At 36.8% G+C, this 14509-nt stretch overlaps 1 protein-coding gene across 3 annotated transcripts in view; it reads right to left on the bottom strand.

Moving 5' to 3' along the window:
• The window catches only part of FOCAD (focadhesin), a 117519-nt gene that overhangs the window by 4073 nt on the left and 98937 nt on the right, over nt 1-14509 (bottom strand). For all 3 annotated transcript variants that reach the window (XM_038170177.2, XM_038170179.2, XM_038170178.2), the window contains 11 exons: nt 14129-14251; nt 12611-12688; nt 11569-11640; nt 11299-11401; nt 10000-10080; nt 8738-8866; nt 5961-6076; nt 3745-4005; nt 3062-3151; nt 1797-1974; nt 266-363 (listed from right to left, as the gene is read on the bottom strand). In XM_038170177.2, coding sequence (XP_038026105.1) covers nt 266-363; nt 1797-1974; nt 3062-3151; nt 3745-4005; nt 5961-6076; nt 8738-8866; nt 10000-10080; nt 11299-11401; nt 11569-11640; nt 12611-12688; nt 14129-14251 — 1329 coding nt within the window. The remainder of the gene's footprint in view (nt 1-265; nt 364-1796; nt 1975-3061; nt 3152-3744; nt 4006-5960; nt 6077-8737; nt 8867-9999; nt 10081-11298; nt 11402-11568; nt 11641-12610; nt 12689-14128; nt 14252-14509) is intronic.

Raw genomic sequence — 14509 nt, 5'->3', positions numbered from 1 at the left:
ATTGTTCTGAATAAAAAAAGCTTGTAGAGATGGTTTCTTTAGTTGCCTATGGCTTTTCTCACAATTTAGATGCCATGGTTATTTTAAAGTAAGAGTTTAAGTAATGCACATTCACAAAACAAACTGAAAAGAATTTCTCTATGGAAATTACAGTCTTCTAAGATAGTAAAACATGGGGAATCATATGTATTGCTGAGACAGAATGTGAATTACTCCAAAAAAAGCCTTTTTCCTGAAAACTGCTAGTTGTTTTCAAAGCACATACCTCTTTAAGGTCAACATTTTGTATAGGTGTTGACTTGAATGCTAAATTTCTGATGTAGCCCATCAAGTCTAGCAGCCAATCCATTCTTTTCAGCACTCCTAAAAAGAAAAAAAAACGTTGACTTACTTAAAACACTAGGATGTATCATTTTTCCTTAAAAATCAGGTGTAGGAAATCACTGTAGCAACAATGCACTGAGTATGGAGGAACAACAAACACCAATACTATTATCACAATTAATTCATGCTTGCCACTGACAGAAAGCATGGAGGCACTTAAAGAGTAAAAAACCTATGCTTGTAATGCTGGCAACACAATGAGTACACTGAGAAAGGAACATTTAGTGAGATTCATTTCACCTAATTGCAGCCTACACTGCAGACATGACTGCTGCTGAAACCTAAAACCTTGCTGATCTTTTTGCCCCAGTACTTCATTCACTGATGTCACTACATCAAACAAGAATGTAGGGAGTGCTGGGAAAATCCTTTTACAATGCAGAGAAGGTCAGTAAAATACAGTTAAGGCATGAAAATAAAACCAGCCCTCACTCCAAGGATGTTTCATCAATTCAGATTATTCTGTCCAAAATTCATTCTGTCTCTTGCGCAAAGTAATAACCATCTTTATCTCATCTTTGGTTTTGAGACTACATCACTTCATACACTTCCATCTCCTGCTATTCTTTACATATGTCCTCTTCCATGTTGCCTCCTCTTTTACCCAAAGGAGGCTTGCTTCACTCATACAAAACTCACAACTGCTTGAAGTTCTTCAACCACAGTTGGCATGTCAGGCACTAGCAATATAATGCTTTAAAGTTGGTCTATAAACAGTCAGCCTAAAGTCTTGCAGCCAACGAAACAGGGAAGCTTCATTCTTTACTCCTCCTGTTCTTGTTTCTTCCTCCTTTATCCTACTGAGTGATTCTGCTACTTCTCTTGTATCAGCTCCAGTGCTTATCAGACCTTCAGGCAAGCTAACCAACTCATTAACCTACCAGATAACTATCTGCTATGATGGGGAGAAGGAGGAAGGGTAATTTGTTTCCTGTGTTAACTCAGCACAAGGAGCTCAGAAGAGCAAGTCGGTTTGCTTGGCTCAACCACTGTCATTGAAACACACCTCTATCTACTGTGTCTCACACCGATAAGTTAAGATACTAGATTTGAAGGGTAGCAGGGTTGCACTGCTACTTGTCTCTAATATGCTATACATGTTTCTTAAACTGAAAGACCAGAAAGACTAGGAGACGTGGATCTAGTCAAAACTCTGGTCTGTGAATCATTTGGCTAAGTTAAATGACTTGTAGCTGATCCACGGAACCATAAAGAATTAGAGAAAAATGTTAAAGCAATGTTCGATAGAAGTATTTCAAGAGCTGAAAAATCTGAAGATTAAACAGTTTCTAATCTGAAGAAGTTTGAAAAGAACTGGGTTAGACTACCTTACCATTATTTTAAAAAGATCAGTGCAGTCCCATTGATCTTTGTTTATATTGTTCTTTATTCTTCTTTAAGCCTTGCCTTACCTGTGTTTTCATGGCTCACAATACGAGCGTGATAGAAACTGTGCAAGAACATCCATGCAATAGACTCTTTCTGGTAACAGCCTGTCAAAGCATAAATCATGGCACTCAAGTTCATCAGAGGCAGTCTGCCTTGAGAAATTAAATACAATTTGGTGAAGATGGCCTTCTCTATATTGTTCTGCAAATACAATAAAAATACGTTAAATTAAAACATACCTTTCTTGTGGGAACAGTAGGAGATGCCATATTACCCCTTATCAAGATGGGGAAGGAATTCTCTGATTATTCAGCAGGCTCATTCTTCTTTAAGATATTATGGAAGACTGTGCATTACAGAAGACTGCACATACTGTGTTAATTTTACATGCATCTACATAGTAAAGCAAAGTGCAACTCAGTACAGTTTGATTGTTTCCATACTGCTTTAAGTTTTACATTCCCTTCTGAACTGAAATAAGCCATCCTGACAGTTCTGGATAAATCTTCTTGCAAGACAGATTTCCCACAGTGACAAAAAAAGGCTTTCTTAAACTGCGTTTTAAGTGTGGAAATACAAAATTAAAGAATTTGGGAAATGACAGTTCTGCTTCCCTGACCTCTTTAAATGCTTGATTTATGTCATGGCTATTTGTTTATAATGACCTGCTCTGAAGTCTTTCCACACGGGTCATTTCCTTAGCATCAAGTATTTTTCAGGTGTTAGGAATTCCACTGCTAGTCGATCTGGTGAGCTAGAAGCTGAAAGTTTCCATTGTTTTAATAAGCTATCTTGTCCACCAGGAAACATTTTGTGTGTGAATACAGAGACAGCGTATTAAATCAAGACTGAAAGGCTGTTCAGTTGAAGTATTTGAAATTTTTAATAAAAGCACACATCCAACAGTTCAAGTACAGCTAATCACCAGGATGTATTTACAGTCTGTTTCAAGTAGGCGGTTATGTTAATGCAGGAAGGCTACAGTCTGATGTTTGCGCTACTGGACTAAGAATATCTAACACCATTGCTATTCTGGTAACACTCCAGGTCAAAGCTCCCAGATGGAATCAGTATTGCTTAAATTACTTAAAAGTTTTAGATATGGACTCTGATCATGTTTACTTCCCTCTGATGCCTGCAAAGCAGTGCCCACACACTCTTATGTGCATGACGCACAAAACTAACAATGCTCTTCAGGAACTAAAACACTCTGGTGAAAAGAAAAATGATAAGGCATGCTTATTTCATGTGATTTGGTGATAAAAGGTCAGGAGAAAAACATCATTACCTTAGAGATCTGGACAATGCGATCAATCTCTGAATCACCCATTTCTGAGATACATTTTGCTACACTGACATACATCTCCAGTTCACCCCTCTGGAAATAGAAAAGTAAATGAATGTTTGGATGCATACTACCAGGTTTCTCCTTCACTAAAACCAGTGAGTCTGGGAACTTTATTAATGATCATGATGAATAAAATGAGGCTACAGACTGGATTAAATATTTATTCTGTTTTACACATTCTGTATATGCTGGAGACTTCAATGCATTTAATAATTAGGGAAAAACGATAGTTTATTTATTTTGAATTGCCATTCCTGGGAGATATTTTCTCTAGCTAAATCATTCTACACATCACTATGAGAAGCTGAATCTTCTGGTGAAAGAGAAACACCTCTGATTGTTCTGTGCTTCTGTTTCAGTAACATTTATACTATGTTTTTCCATTACCAAATCATTTAAGATGACAAAATGTACATTAACTTGGTTTCACAACTTGGTCATATTCTAAAGAATATGCAAAAGTAACTTAAATTAATATTATGTAGGAATCTTAACTGCTCTCACCAAATACTTTACATTCTACTTCACGTTTCAAATCTGACGGGTCAGTGCAAAAAAATGGGATTTAACATCAGTAAAAATTACTAGTTACAAAGTTCATACACCTCACACTTACTATTTACCTGAATCTCATTTGGTAAGAGCTCATATATTTTCTCAGCAGCCTGGCAAAGGAAGCTCCAGCAATACTGGGCAGGGTTTGGAATTTTCATTGCCTGCATGAGTCCCTGTAAAACACACTGGCAAATTTCTGTTTCTTTTGTGTGGCTCTTCATTTCAAATTGTTGTGTTAGAAACACCTCTGTAAAAGACTGTAGTTTGTCTTCTGCAACATGTTTCATCCACAGGGGCAAAGACACGAGAAGGTATTTCTGGGTTTTCACCTGAAAAGCAAATACAAGCTATGAGGGTCATAAAGTTTGCCATAATTCCCAGATTAAGCATCTTTATTATGTTTAGGTCTTTCTGCTTAGCCTGCATAACTAGATTGATTTCCTCTTCGGTGGTGTTTTACAACATACAAGCAATTTACAAATGGTGAGGTATTACTCATCATTTAACAGACCAAAACAAAGTTTTAAATTGCTTTGAAGTAGCCAGTGGTTTTTTTTTTTTTTTTTTTTTTCTCCCATGTGATATAAATCAGTATGTTTCATGGGCTCCAATAATTGTCTCTTGTAAACTAAAATTTTTTCCTAGTTTCAGATTCTAACTGTATACTGGCCTGAATCAACTATTCATAGAATATCCTGAGTTGGAAGGGACCCTTAAGGATCATCAAGTCCAACTCTTGACACCGCACAGGTCTACCCAAAAGTTCAGACCATGTGACTAAGTGCACAGTCCAATCTCTTCTTAAATTCAGACAGGCTCGGTGCAGTGACCACTTCCCTGGGGAGCCTGTTCCAGTGTGCAACCACTCTCTCTGTGAAGAACCCCCTCCTGATATCAAGCCTAAATTTCCCCTGCCTCAGCTTAACCCCGTTCCTGCGGGTCCTGTCACTGGTGTTAATGGAGAAAAGGTCTCCTGCCTCTCGACACCCCCTTACTCTTATAAAGCATTAAATTGTAAAAACAAACAGAAAGTCAGCTCAAATACTACTTCAAAAAGTATTCTTAATCTAGTTAAATAATTTTTTTCCACAAATACTTCTCATTTTGTCTTCCCTCTTTTCATGAACTGCTTGAATTAAAAGGAATTCAAACATATCAATGTTCTATTTTCCTTAAAAACGGAGGAACTCCCTTTCAATGAACCCTACCTCAGTAAATAACAGGTTTTGTACTGAAAAGAAAATTGTGATTTTGCTGTATGCTGCCTACATAAAGCATATAGACCATGAACCTGGGCAGCTAAGGACAGTATAGTACTCCTAACACCATTAATATTACTGTTTAGTGAGGAAAAAATGAGCAATTATCTTGAGGAAATCAAAAACTAATACACTCTGTGGCTAAGTCCATTTTGTGACCTCAAAACCTCATTGTACTGAGAAACTGGGGCTCAGAAATCAAGTATTTTATTTCTTGCCACCTCATCAAATGTCTATAGCCACCAGCTATTGTATCTGTGTATCTGTGAAGATTAATTAATAAAAAAAATTACAAGATAAAGATACCCCCTTGAAGAACTGGAAAAGATCACAAAAAACTAGAACAGATTTTCTGAGTATTGTCCTGGAGCTACTCCTCAACTAGTACGAAAAGAAAGAGCTGTAGAGCCAAGTGCACTGTGGGATTCAGGGAGTTTTTACAAACCGTATCACAGAACTCATATTAAACTTCCATAAAAAGAACTGCATTGCAGGGAGTATAAGCTCCAACTTGATTCCACTATAAGTGTGTCTGTTGACTATCTACAAAATTAAGGTAAAGTTTTCTAGAAGTAACACCTTTTACTAGATTAAGAGATTCTGCTGAAGCTTAAAGAAGCAGGTAAGCTTTTTGACAAATAGGTAGCTCTTTTCTACAAGTCTATCAGCTGGTATAAATAAAATAAAAGACAATTGTGCTCCCTACATGCTGTGCTTTCTTATGTCTCTACATTTATCAGAGATGTAGTAGGAAACAAGAGAGGGAAAAAGTCTTAAGTAATCTGAGTACATCTAAATAAAAACAATGCAGAACATCTTAAGTCCATCTTGTATTTCAAGGTCCCACAAGAGCCTCTGAGAGAGACTCAAAGAGCTTCTTCAATAGACTGGAAGTCTATCACCATAAATATCCACTAAATAATATTTCTGCATAATTCCAAACACAGAAGTCATTTTCTAGTAAGACATTCTAAACTTCAGTACTATCTGAGCTGAGGTCCCACAGATTTTTCTGACATACATACACTGAGACTGTAGACGAGGGGAGGTGCCACCCACATCCCCAAAAGCATTGCAGCATTTTGAGATGACTGGGCTTGTGTCACAGCCAGTTCAAGGCAGAGATGTTTTACCTCATCACCTAAAATAGAAGAAACATACAGAAATTAGGAAATAGATTAAATTTATTCTCAATTCATAAAATAAAGGAAGATTATTGTTCTACTTGAGCACTATATTAAACTTTGAATATGTAGAGATGCTGCTTATAGTTTTAAACATATATAGTGTAGAAGTCTCCTCTCCCCAGTCATCTATAAATCCTGAAATATCTTGCTGAGAGTTCACAGAAGTTCACTCAATAAGAAAGATACGGAAATATGAAGAAAATAAGAACTTTAATTAATTTTTTTTTTAGCAACAAGTTTTTAATCTATAGATGGAGAAATGAATCAGTTTTCCTTCCTGTTAAATGTAGGAGTAATTAGCATTGGTTTGCGTGCTTATGGTCTTTCATACACTAAATGTTCATATAAAATGTCATAGAACAGTTAGTCACTGTTACTGCTGGTGGTGCTTGCTTGCAGTATTCTTCAAGTTAACGTGGGAAGACCTTACAGTGTATAAAGGCCAGGATGGTTATGAAATCCTTCTTAGCGGTTTCTCTTCAGAGTCCTTGTAATAACTAGTACAGACTGTTCTTAACAGAATAACTAGTCATCTTAAAAGAATAACAAGCCATAAACATGCTGAGGAGGTCTTTTGAACAACAGCATTGCTTTCATGTAGATCATGATTGTTACAGCAACAGAAGAAGAAATAATTTAAGTATTATATTGGCATTTAACTCAGAGATTATTGCTACTTGTCAGCATAAAACTTAAATAGGTGCTTTGCTAATCAAAACATTCTTTCAATAATGAAAGTAGTTGTCTATATAGCATGACTTTTACACAGTTCAATAACAGTGTATGAGCAAAGCAAATAATTCAAGAATCAAGCATCAGGCTCTTTAACAAGCCATAAACTAGATGTTAAGTCATTTGCAGAACCCTGGAAGGGTGAAATTGTTACAAGATACTTTGGTACCAATTCAAAACTCTCTCACTAGCTTGGACTAATAAATCACAGATCATGATTTAATTATGACTGTTCCCTTCAGAGCACTATTAAATACCAAATGGATACCATTTAGGTCACATTATATAGTTAATGATCTACAGTTGCAATAAAGTTTATAAGGTGGAAAAGCAATCTCTTGTCTTCAGTATGTTTACAGATGAATATATCTTCACAGATTTTTTTTTGAAATATATGTTCATGAATTCTCAAGCATGAATAACAGTGAGCTAAAGAATCTGAGAGAATTGAGTGTATTTTTCACATAAATATTCGTGACATATCTGTCCCAGAATAACTGTGTTAGTTTCATGTATCTAGGTTGACAGGTCATAATACAACTGTTCTGCATTATGCTTTCTAGAACAACATGAATATTGCTCATTAGCACATTGCACACAAAAACCTATTTCTGCATGCATATATAACATGCAGAAGTGCAACTTCCACAGCAATACAGCAGAGCAGTCAAGAAATTACATATAAAAACAGACTATGACGCTGTCTAAACTTAATAAAAACATAGTCACAAAAATGATGTAATGTTTCCTCTGGAATTCCCCCGATTTACAAATGTTAGACTTCCAAGTAAAAAAACAGGAATGAAAAAATTCCCCATGAATTTATGAAGTTTCAGCTATTCATAAGGTTGCACACAAATTTGCATCAGCATGGACTGCACAGGTTAGTATAGAAAATTCTTTCACATTTTTACAAAAGGTTCCACAATCAATTGCAAGGATACAAAATAAAGCAGAAGATCCAGCCCAATTACCAGCAAAAGTCTTTAGCATATTGCCAAGTCTTTCTAGATCTAGCAAGTATTTGTTCCTCATACGACAGTTCAATACCTAAGGCTTTGAGAAGTGTTTTGAATATGTAAAAAAGTATCAAAAAGATATAAGATCAACTTTCCATTTTCCAGGCTGTAGAGCACATCAATTCAAATGCAACAGAGCTTGCCCAGTCCAATTGTAAACAATAAAATAATCTGCAAGGCTAGTAATGACAATTACGTAAATCAAGAGAAATAAAACTCAGCAGAATCAAACAAGGGAATACAGAACTTTCCATAGTAGGTGTTCTTTAAAGTAAATGGGTTTGAAGTTCAAAGTCATTTATATCAACTAAAAGTGGCACTGACAGATATCCTCAGTAGAAAAAATATCATACAAGCTGTCTAAACCCATACTTCAAAATCAAAGCTACTCTCCTACATGAAGAAAAAGTGTTCCTAGAAGCACAGAAATCAGGGATGTGACAGAAAAAAGGGATATGATTTCCTCTGTTACTCAGTGTAATTTAGTAGACACCCTATTTCAGACTAGTGATAACTCAATGAACTACATAGCAGTTTATACTTGTGATAAAGCTGCCTGCATCTTCCAACACAGACACTAGAGCTGTGCTTAATGGTGAAAATAAGATATAATTAATTTCCAGTTTTGTGATGCACTCTTCTCACTATAATAGTCCAATCCAGTACAGTTCTAGGGAATTGCTCCAAACCTCTTGGTTTTGATCTTCTCTAACCTTTTCTTCTATTAAAACAACCTGTGTTTACACACTGATTGAAACTATATGCTTGTGAATATTAGAAATTTGGCCTTCAGTTTATGAAGTTTATGCCAGTAAAGTTATCTTGAGACAAGTACAAGACTTAATAAAAAATTATAAAGCTTACCAAAGTTTAGCCTCATCAATGGTGAAAGAACAGATGCCCAGTTCACAGGTGGATACTGATGACTTTCTCCAACTATTGCAATGGGCGCCAGTGCTACTTTCAACAGCTGAGCTGGAACAGATTCAGGGCCTGCAACAAAATATTCAGTCACAGTCTAAAATTTATACAAATGCAAGCCTCTCAGAAAAAAGTGAATAAAGTTTATCGATTCACACTGCAATGAAGACCAAACTGTAGGAATGAACTAGAGCATCATAAAATTACAGGGGGGAGAAAAAAACAAACACCCTTTTAAAAAGGTATCTGAGAATTAGCTGTCTCTTGTTCGTAATCATCAGCTGTATTTTTAACATTAATAACCTGCCAAAGAAGGCTTTTGTTACTGAGAATCAGAAGCTTTCTGGTTCCTTCCCCCATCCTTGACCAATTTATGAGTCAATAACAAGATATTCCTCATCTAGTAGGGAACTATATTTGCATTTTCTTAGTAAGAGAACGGCCAAATTTACTAATACCATTCTCATGTCCCCTCCTGGAGGTGTAGGCCACAAAAAAATGTCAAACACATGCTAACCTTTACTACATACTGTATTACTTAAAGATGGGCAATTAACTCAGTAAAAGTCCTCCATGAAAGCAAAGCAATCTCTACCTCCAGTAAAAGCAAAATGTGCTTAATAAAAAGCAGTGAGTTCACTTAACTCTGCACAACAGTAACCTTTACTGCTTTACCTCCTTTAAGATTATAATCCAAGACAGCTCTCTTTTGCTAGCACACCTCATATAAGAGGATACTTTCTTCAGGTTCCTTTGTATTATCACACACAGCACTAACCCACTTGAATACCAGACCATTACATAGAATCTTAACCCAGAATTGCTGAAATACAGGACAGAAGAAAGCTTCCCTGATGAAGTATTCCCAAAGAACCATGTTAACACTTAAAGTGATTTGACTTTCATTCTCATGAAGGCTGTAAGTCATCTCACAGACAGAGGAAAGGGGAAAGGGAAAACATCTAAGAAGCCAGAAAAAAAAAATCATCACAGAAAATGATATAATTCTCTTACTCTTTAAAGTGTAATTCAATGTTTTGTTTTAAAAGAGTTCGTGTAGAAATTTTTAGAGATATGACTGCATTAGTGAAGCTCAAATTAGTATCTAGAAAAATTCTCTTAGCAAATAAAAGCAGGATATTAGGCCCACCTTTTAAAGCCATAATACATTTCCTGGACATATAGTATAGTTCGATCCTTCTTACCTTTTTTTCCACTTTCAATGGCAAAGTCAATGGCTGCCCTGATAAAGCTGTTTTCAGGCAAGTAGCTAAAATCTGGAGGAACTGTGAAGACAAAAAGACTCCTTATATACTAAAATGTGCCAGCAGAAGTTTTAACTTCCAGTTCCCATGTAAATTCAAAGGCCAAATTGAGCTTTATTTGAGCCAAGTCTGCATGTGATTCAATGCAATTAGACCAAAAGATTATTGATAGATGCATTGGCCTTTCTGTTCTTAAGGTAAGTTAAATGCCAGCATTGCTGAGAGATGTCAGCGCTAAAAAACAAATTCAATGATCAACTGAAAAGCTGGGGTAAGATGTTCCTCAAAATGCATCAGACACTACAAGTCAGGCTTTAAAATAGCATTTGAAAAGCTTAGTAAGCTTAATACAACAAAAAACATTCCGTATCTATCTAACCTCAGGCCCTTGTGTCATATTATACAGAAATAGAAAATCTAAGATTTATTTATTTTTCTGATGAGGACGTTTATTTATACTTCATGTTATTGTTTACCAACTTGGTTCACACTGAAGCGAACAGCTTCCAATTCATTAGTTCCCTCCTTTGGTAGTTTATCACTGTTGTAATTCTACTTTTATTTCACCTATTGGATATTGAAACAGCACCAGAAGATAATTACATATTGACTGAATACAAATTTCTGTGTTAATCACAGTAGCTACATTAAAAGGACACAGTTTTCAACATCAGCTAACTAGAGACCCCTACTAGTAAAATACTCATCTGAAAAATCAGCTTCTTCTTGTTGTTATGGACTAGTTTTTAAGTGTTAGCTTTTTATAAAGTAAGATGTACTTGATTATATCTTAATCTAATAAAACAAGGTACTTGATTACATCTTAACCTTGCACAAGGAGTAATTAATCAGCACTCACGGCATAGACTGCATAATGCAGACAACATACCTGTCAAACACAATGAAAAACTTCTTTACAATTCATTCTAGGTGTTTTAAACATAATATAAACAGCACCAATAAATGAGGTTGGTCAGAACAACTGAGTAGCTTACTTTGACACTGCAAGTAAAAACAGATTGCCAGGGTGTTGAGGGCATCCTGTTCAGCACAGATTCCTGCTGTATGTTCCAGCCTTTAGGGGCACACAGGACCATGAGGTCTCTGATCCAAAGTCTGTTGTGTCATTTAATAGGGCTACAGTGTCTAGACTGCAAATGTCTGGTGTGTCCCCCGCTATCTTTTTAGTTGGATGTTATTGTTATATGTTCTTTAGGTAGCAATATTAAAGCATCTTACCAGATGCCCTGCTCTGGGTAGAAGACAAACAGGACATATGAAGGTGTCCCAGAAGTCCTGCTGCATTTGTCTGAAGGCCAATCTGCCCTGAAAAACTGATTATCTGTTGAGACAATGAATCAACACTTAGTCAGATTTCTCTATGTTGCCTCAATTAAGCTGGACACAAACATTACATTGTTTCTTTAAACAGTATTGGTCTGTTTGTGCAAGGTGTCAAAATACCCTACTGCATTATCCAAAGAAGAAAAGAAGAGACTACCTCCTTACCTGTGTAAGGGTTCTGATGACTTCATTGAGCATACTTTGAAACTGGGAGGACTGGATGCTCTCAGATTTCAGCTACCAGAAAAGTAAGGATAAAAAAGAGATGTGAATTTTGTAAGGGAAGAAAAACAAAACAGAATGGACACCGAGAAGACAGATTATATTTGCACACGTGCCTTTTTGTGGGGGAATAGAGAAGAGAAGAAAGCCCACACAGCAGTAAACTTATTCCCAGTGACACTGCATGTGAGCCATATGATGGGAAAACAGAACATACTCCATCCTACACACTGTAATCCATCCCACTTGGTTCACACCCAACACAGCTCAGTATTGTGTAAATAGAATGCTCTGGTAGATGGCCACTCCTGTACGGATTCAGGAAAAATCATTGTATTGTTACCACAAAAGCTAGTTGAAGAAACTCTCAAAGGCTCATTTTTGGAGTTTCAGAAATCAGGCTTTTTTTTTTTTCTTCCCAGTGCTGGATGCACTGGGGATATTTCCTCCTAGAGTGCATACCTGTCTCAGAAACTCCTGAACATACATTGCAGGTGTTACACATGCAAAAGTTTTCCTGCAAAGCATATACATATTCAATACTTTACCCCCAAATCATTTACATAGTATCTGCCCCTTTGGACATGTGCTGTTCAATGGGTCAGTGGTCTTTAGAGGACTTTGAAACCCTCTGCTGGTCATTTTCTTGGTGTCCTCTAGTTGAATTCTCCCTTAATGCATGTGCAGTGTGGGTCACCCCAGACAGTTCAACTCTTTTTTCCAGTTACATGGTCCTAAACCAGTCTTAGTTGGTTTTAACCTCAAAGCTCAGCAAGGCCTAAGGCTTCTTATCTATTTGTGCATACACAACGCTCAAGGTTTTCTTATTATTTTTATACATACCAACATTTCAAAGTTGCTCAAGCAAGCATAATTTAAGCACTACAGAGATTCAGCAGAGTCTTTGTTCAAGGCATCACTATCTTGCCTTCTTGTCAGATTTCTAGGAGAGCTATAAAAGTATCATCTGCTTGCACGTTCTCACCTGTATCATGCCGCCTTCAGAACCAACCAGTGCAACCAGCCCATTGACAGCTGCCAGACGCTGCATTGTTGGAGAGCCCTGGAAATGTAGTTCAGGATCAATGAATCACTGGGACCACACAGCACTACAGTTGCATCTGTAGCACAACAGATGTTTCACTTAAACAAAAGGGCTTCTCTTTCAACTTAAAAAATCACAATTGTTATCTCTTCTATACCCTCCATCCCAACAACCTTTTCAGGTCAGACTCCAGCATGATGGAGAACTACATTCCATCTCTCGCTGAATAAGAGAAACCTTGCTGAATATGGAGACCTTCTCCCTTCCTCCCCTCCCCCCCCCATCTAAAATTATTACACATTTCTTACAAAGCACTTTCTTCTGTAACTGCCTGTATGCCACAAAATATGCCAATGTGATTCAACTCTAAAATACTTTTTGATATTTACTCATCTTACTGTTCAAGTTTAGAGTTTGTTTTCAAAAACACAAATGTTTTAATAATGAGACAAATTAAAATTATTGACACAGAGCAGCAAGCAGAGTGAATGGATACATCTTACTCCCCCCACTACTCAGTAATAGCAGCAATGATGAGTGGTGCCTTCAGTCAACCCGGAACTGTTCAGCTACACCTAATACTGTTAATTCAGTCTAAAAACCACATTGCAGTCACTGCATTCCTTCAGTATAGACATAGCAATTACCATAACATAAAAACAGTAAAAATAGTACTGACTATGAAAAATAGTACTGACAATTTATTACTTCTAAAACAACAATTTAGGAGAGTAAACTTAAAACAACTGAGACACTATAGTCACCATTCTGATAGTCCATTTTCTGTTAAGTAGCACCTAGTTTCACAAAGTATCTTGATTTAATAACCTATATTTTACTCCTGGATGTTGTTCCAAGTTAGTAAAAACGTACCAATCTCCAATCACAGAATCACAGAGTGGCTTGGGTTGGAAGGGACTTTAAAGGCCATCTAGTTCTAACACGTTACCATGGGCAGGGATGCTGCATCCACAACTTCTCTGGGCAACCTGTTCCAGTGCCTCACCACCCTCACAGTGAAGAATTTCCACTCTTTTAGTTTAAAACCATTCCCTCTTGTCCTGTCATTTATCTGACCACATAAAAAGTTGCCCTCTGTCTCTTTAATGAGACTCTTATAAGTATTGAAAGGCTGCAGTAAGGTCTCTCCCTGGAGCCTCCTCTTCTTCTGGCTGAATATCCCCAAATCTCTCAGACTTTCTTAATAAAAGAAAGATTTCAGAAATCTCCAAGATCTCATGGAAATAAGCACTTCCCATAAAGCAAACAGGTAGAAGTGAAACAGGGCTTTTCTTCTGTAGTGAACAGCCTAACATCATATTTTTGCTTCCAAATATCAATGAAATAGTGTATCCCTATTCGGTCCTAAATTTTCCTAGCATTGGTCCAGTAGAAGTGAGGCAAATTATGTCCCTACAGTTAAAATTCCCCAAAACCCTAGGATGTAAACTCCTTTACCTCTGCAATCAAAGTTTTTATCCAGGCTGGCATTAGTTTGTTACGCAGGTCTTCAGCTTTCCCGTGACCACAAACTGACAAACCGTGAACAATTGTACCTAGAGCTAAAGCAAAAGCGGATGTCTGTAAGGTGAGAAAGACACATATTAAAAAAACAGATCTTCCAAAGAATTCTGTATTCTGTTCAATATTTACTACTGAAATACTGCTTAAGTATTTATTATTCCTTATAGGAGTCACAGACTTATAGAAGTCACATATTTGTCTAGAACTCCAGAGGTTCCTTATTTCAAGTGCTTTCTCCTGTCAAGTGACACGGGATTTTCTGAGATTAGATACTGATCTTTGGCACATAGTTTGCTCTGGAACCTTTACTGTAGA

Source organism: Anas platyrhynchos, chromosome Z (genome assembly GCF_047663525.1).
Source record: "Anas platyrhynchos isolate ZD024472 breed Pekin duck chromosome Z, IASCAAS_PekinDuck_T2T, whole genome shotgun sequence".
NCBI lineage: Eukaryota > Metazoa > Chordata > Aves > Anseriformes > Anatidae > Anas > Anas platyrhynchos.
This window is presented reverse-complemented; position numbering and strand designations above follow the sequence as displayed.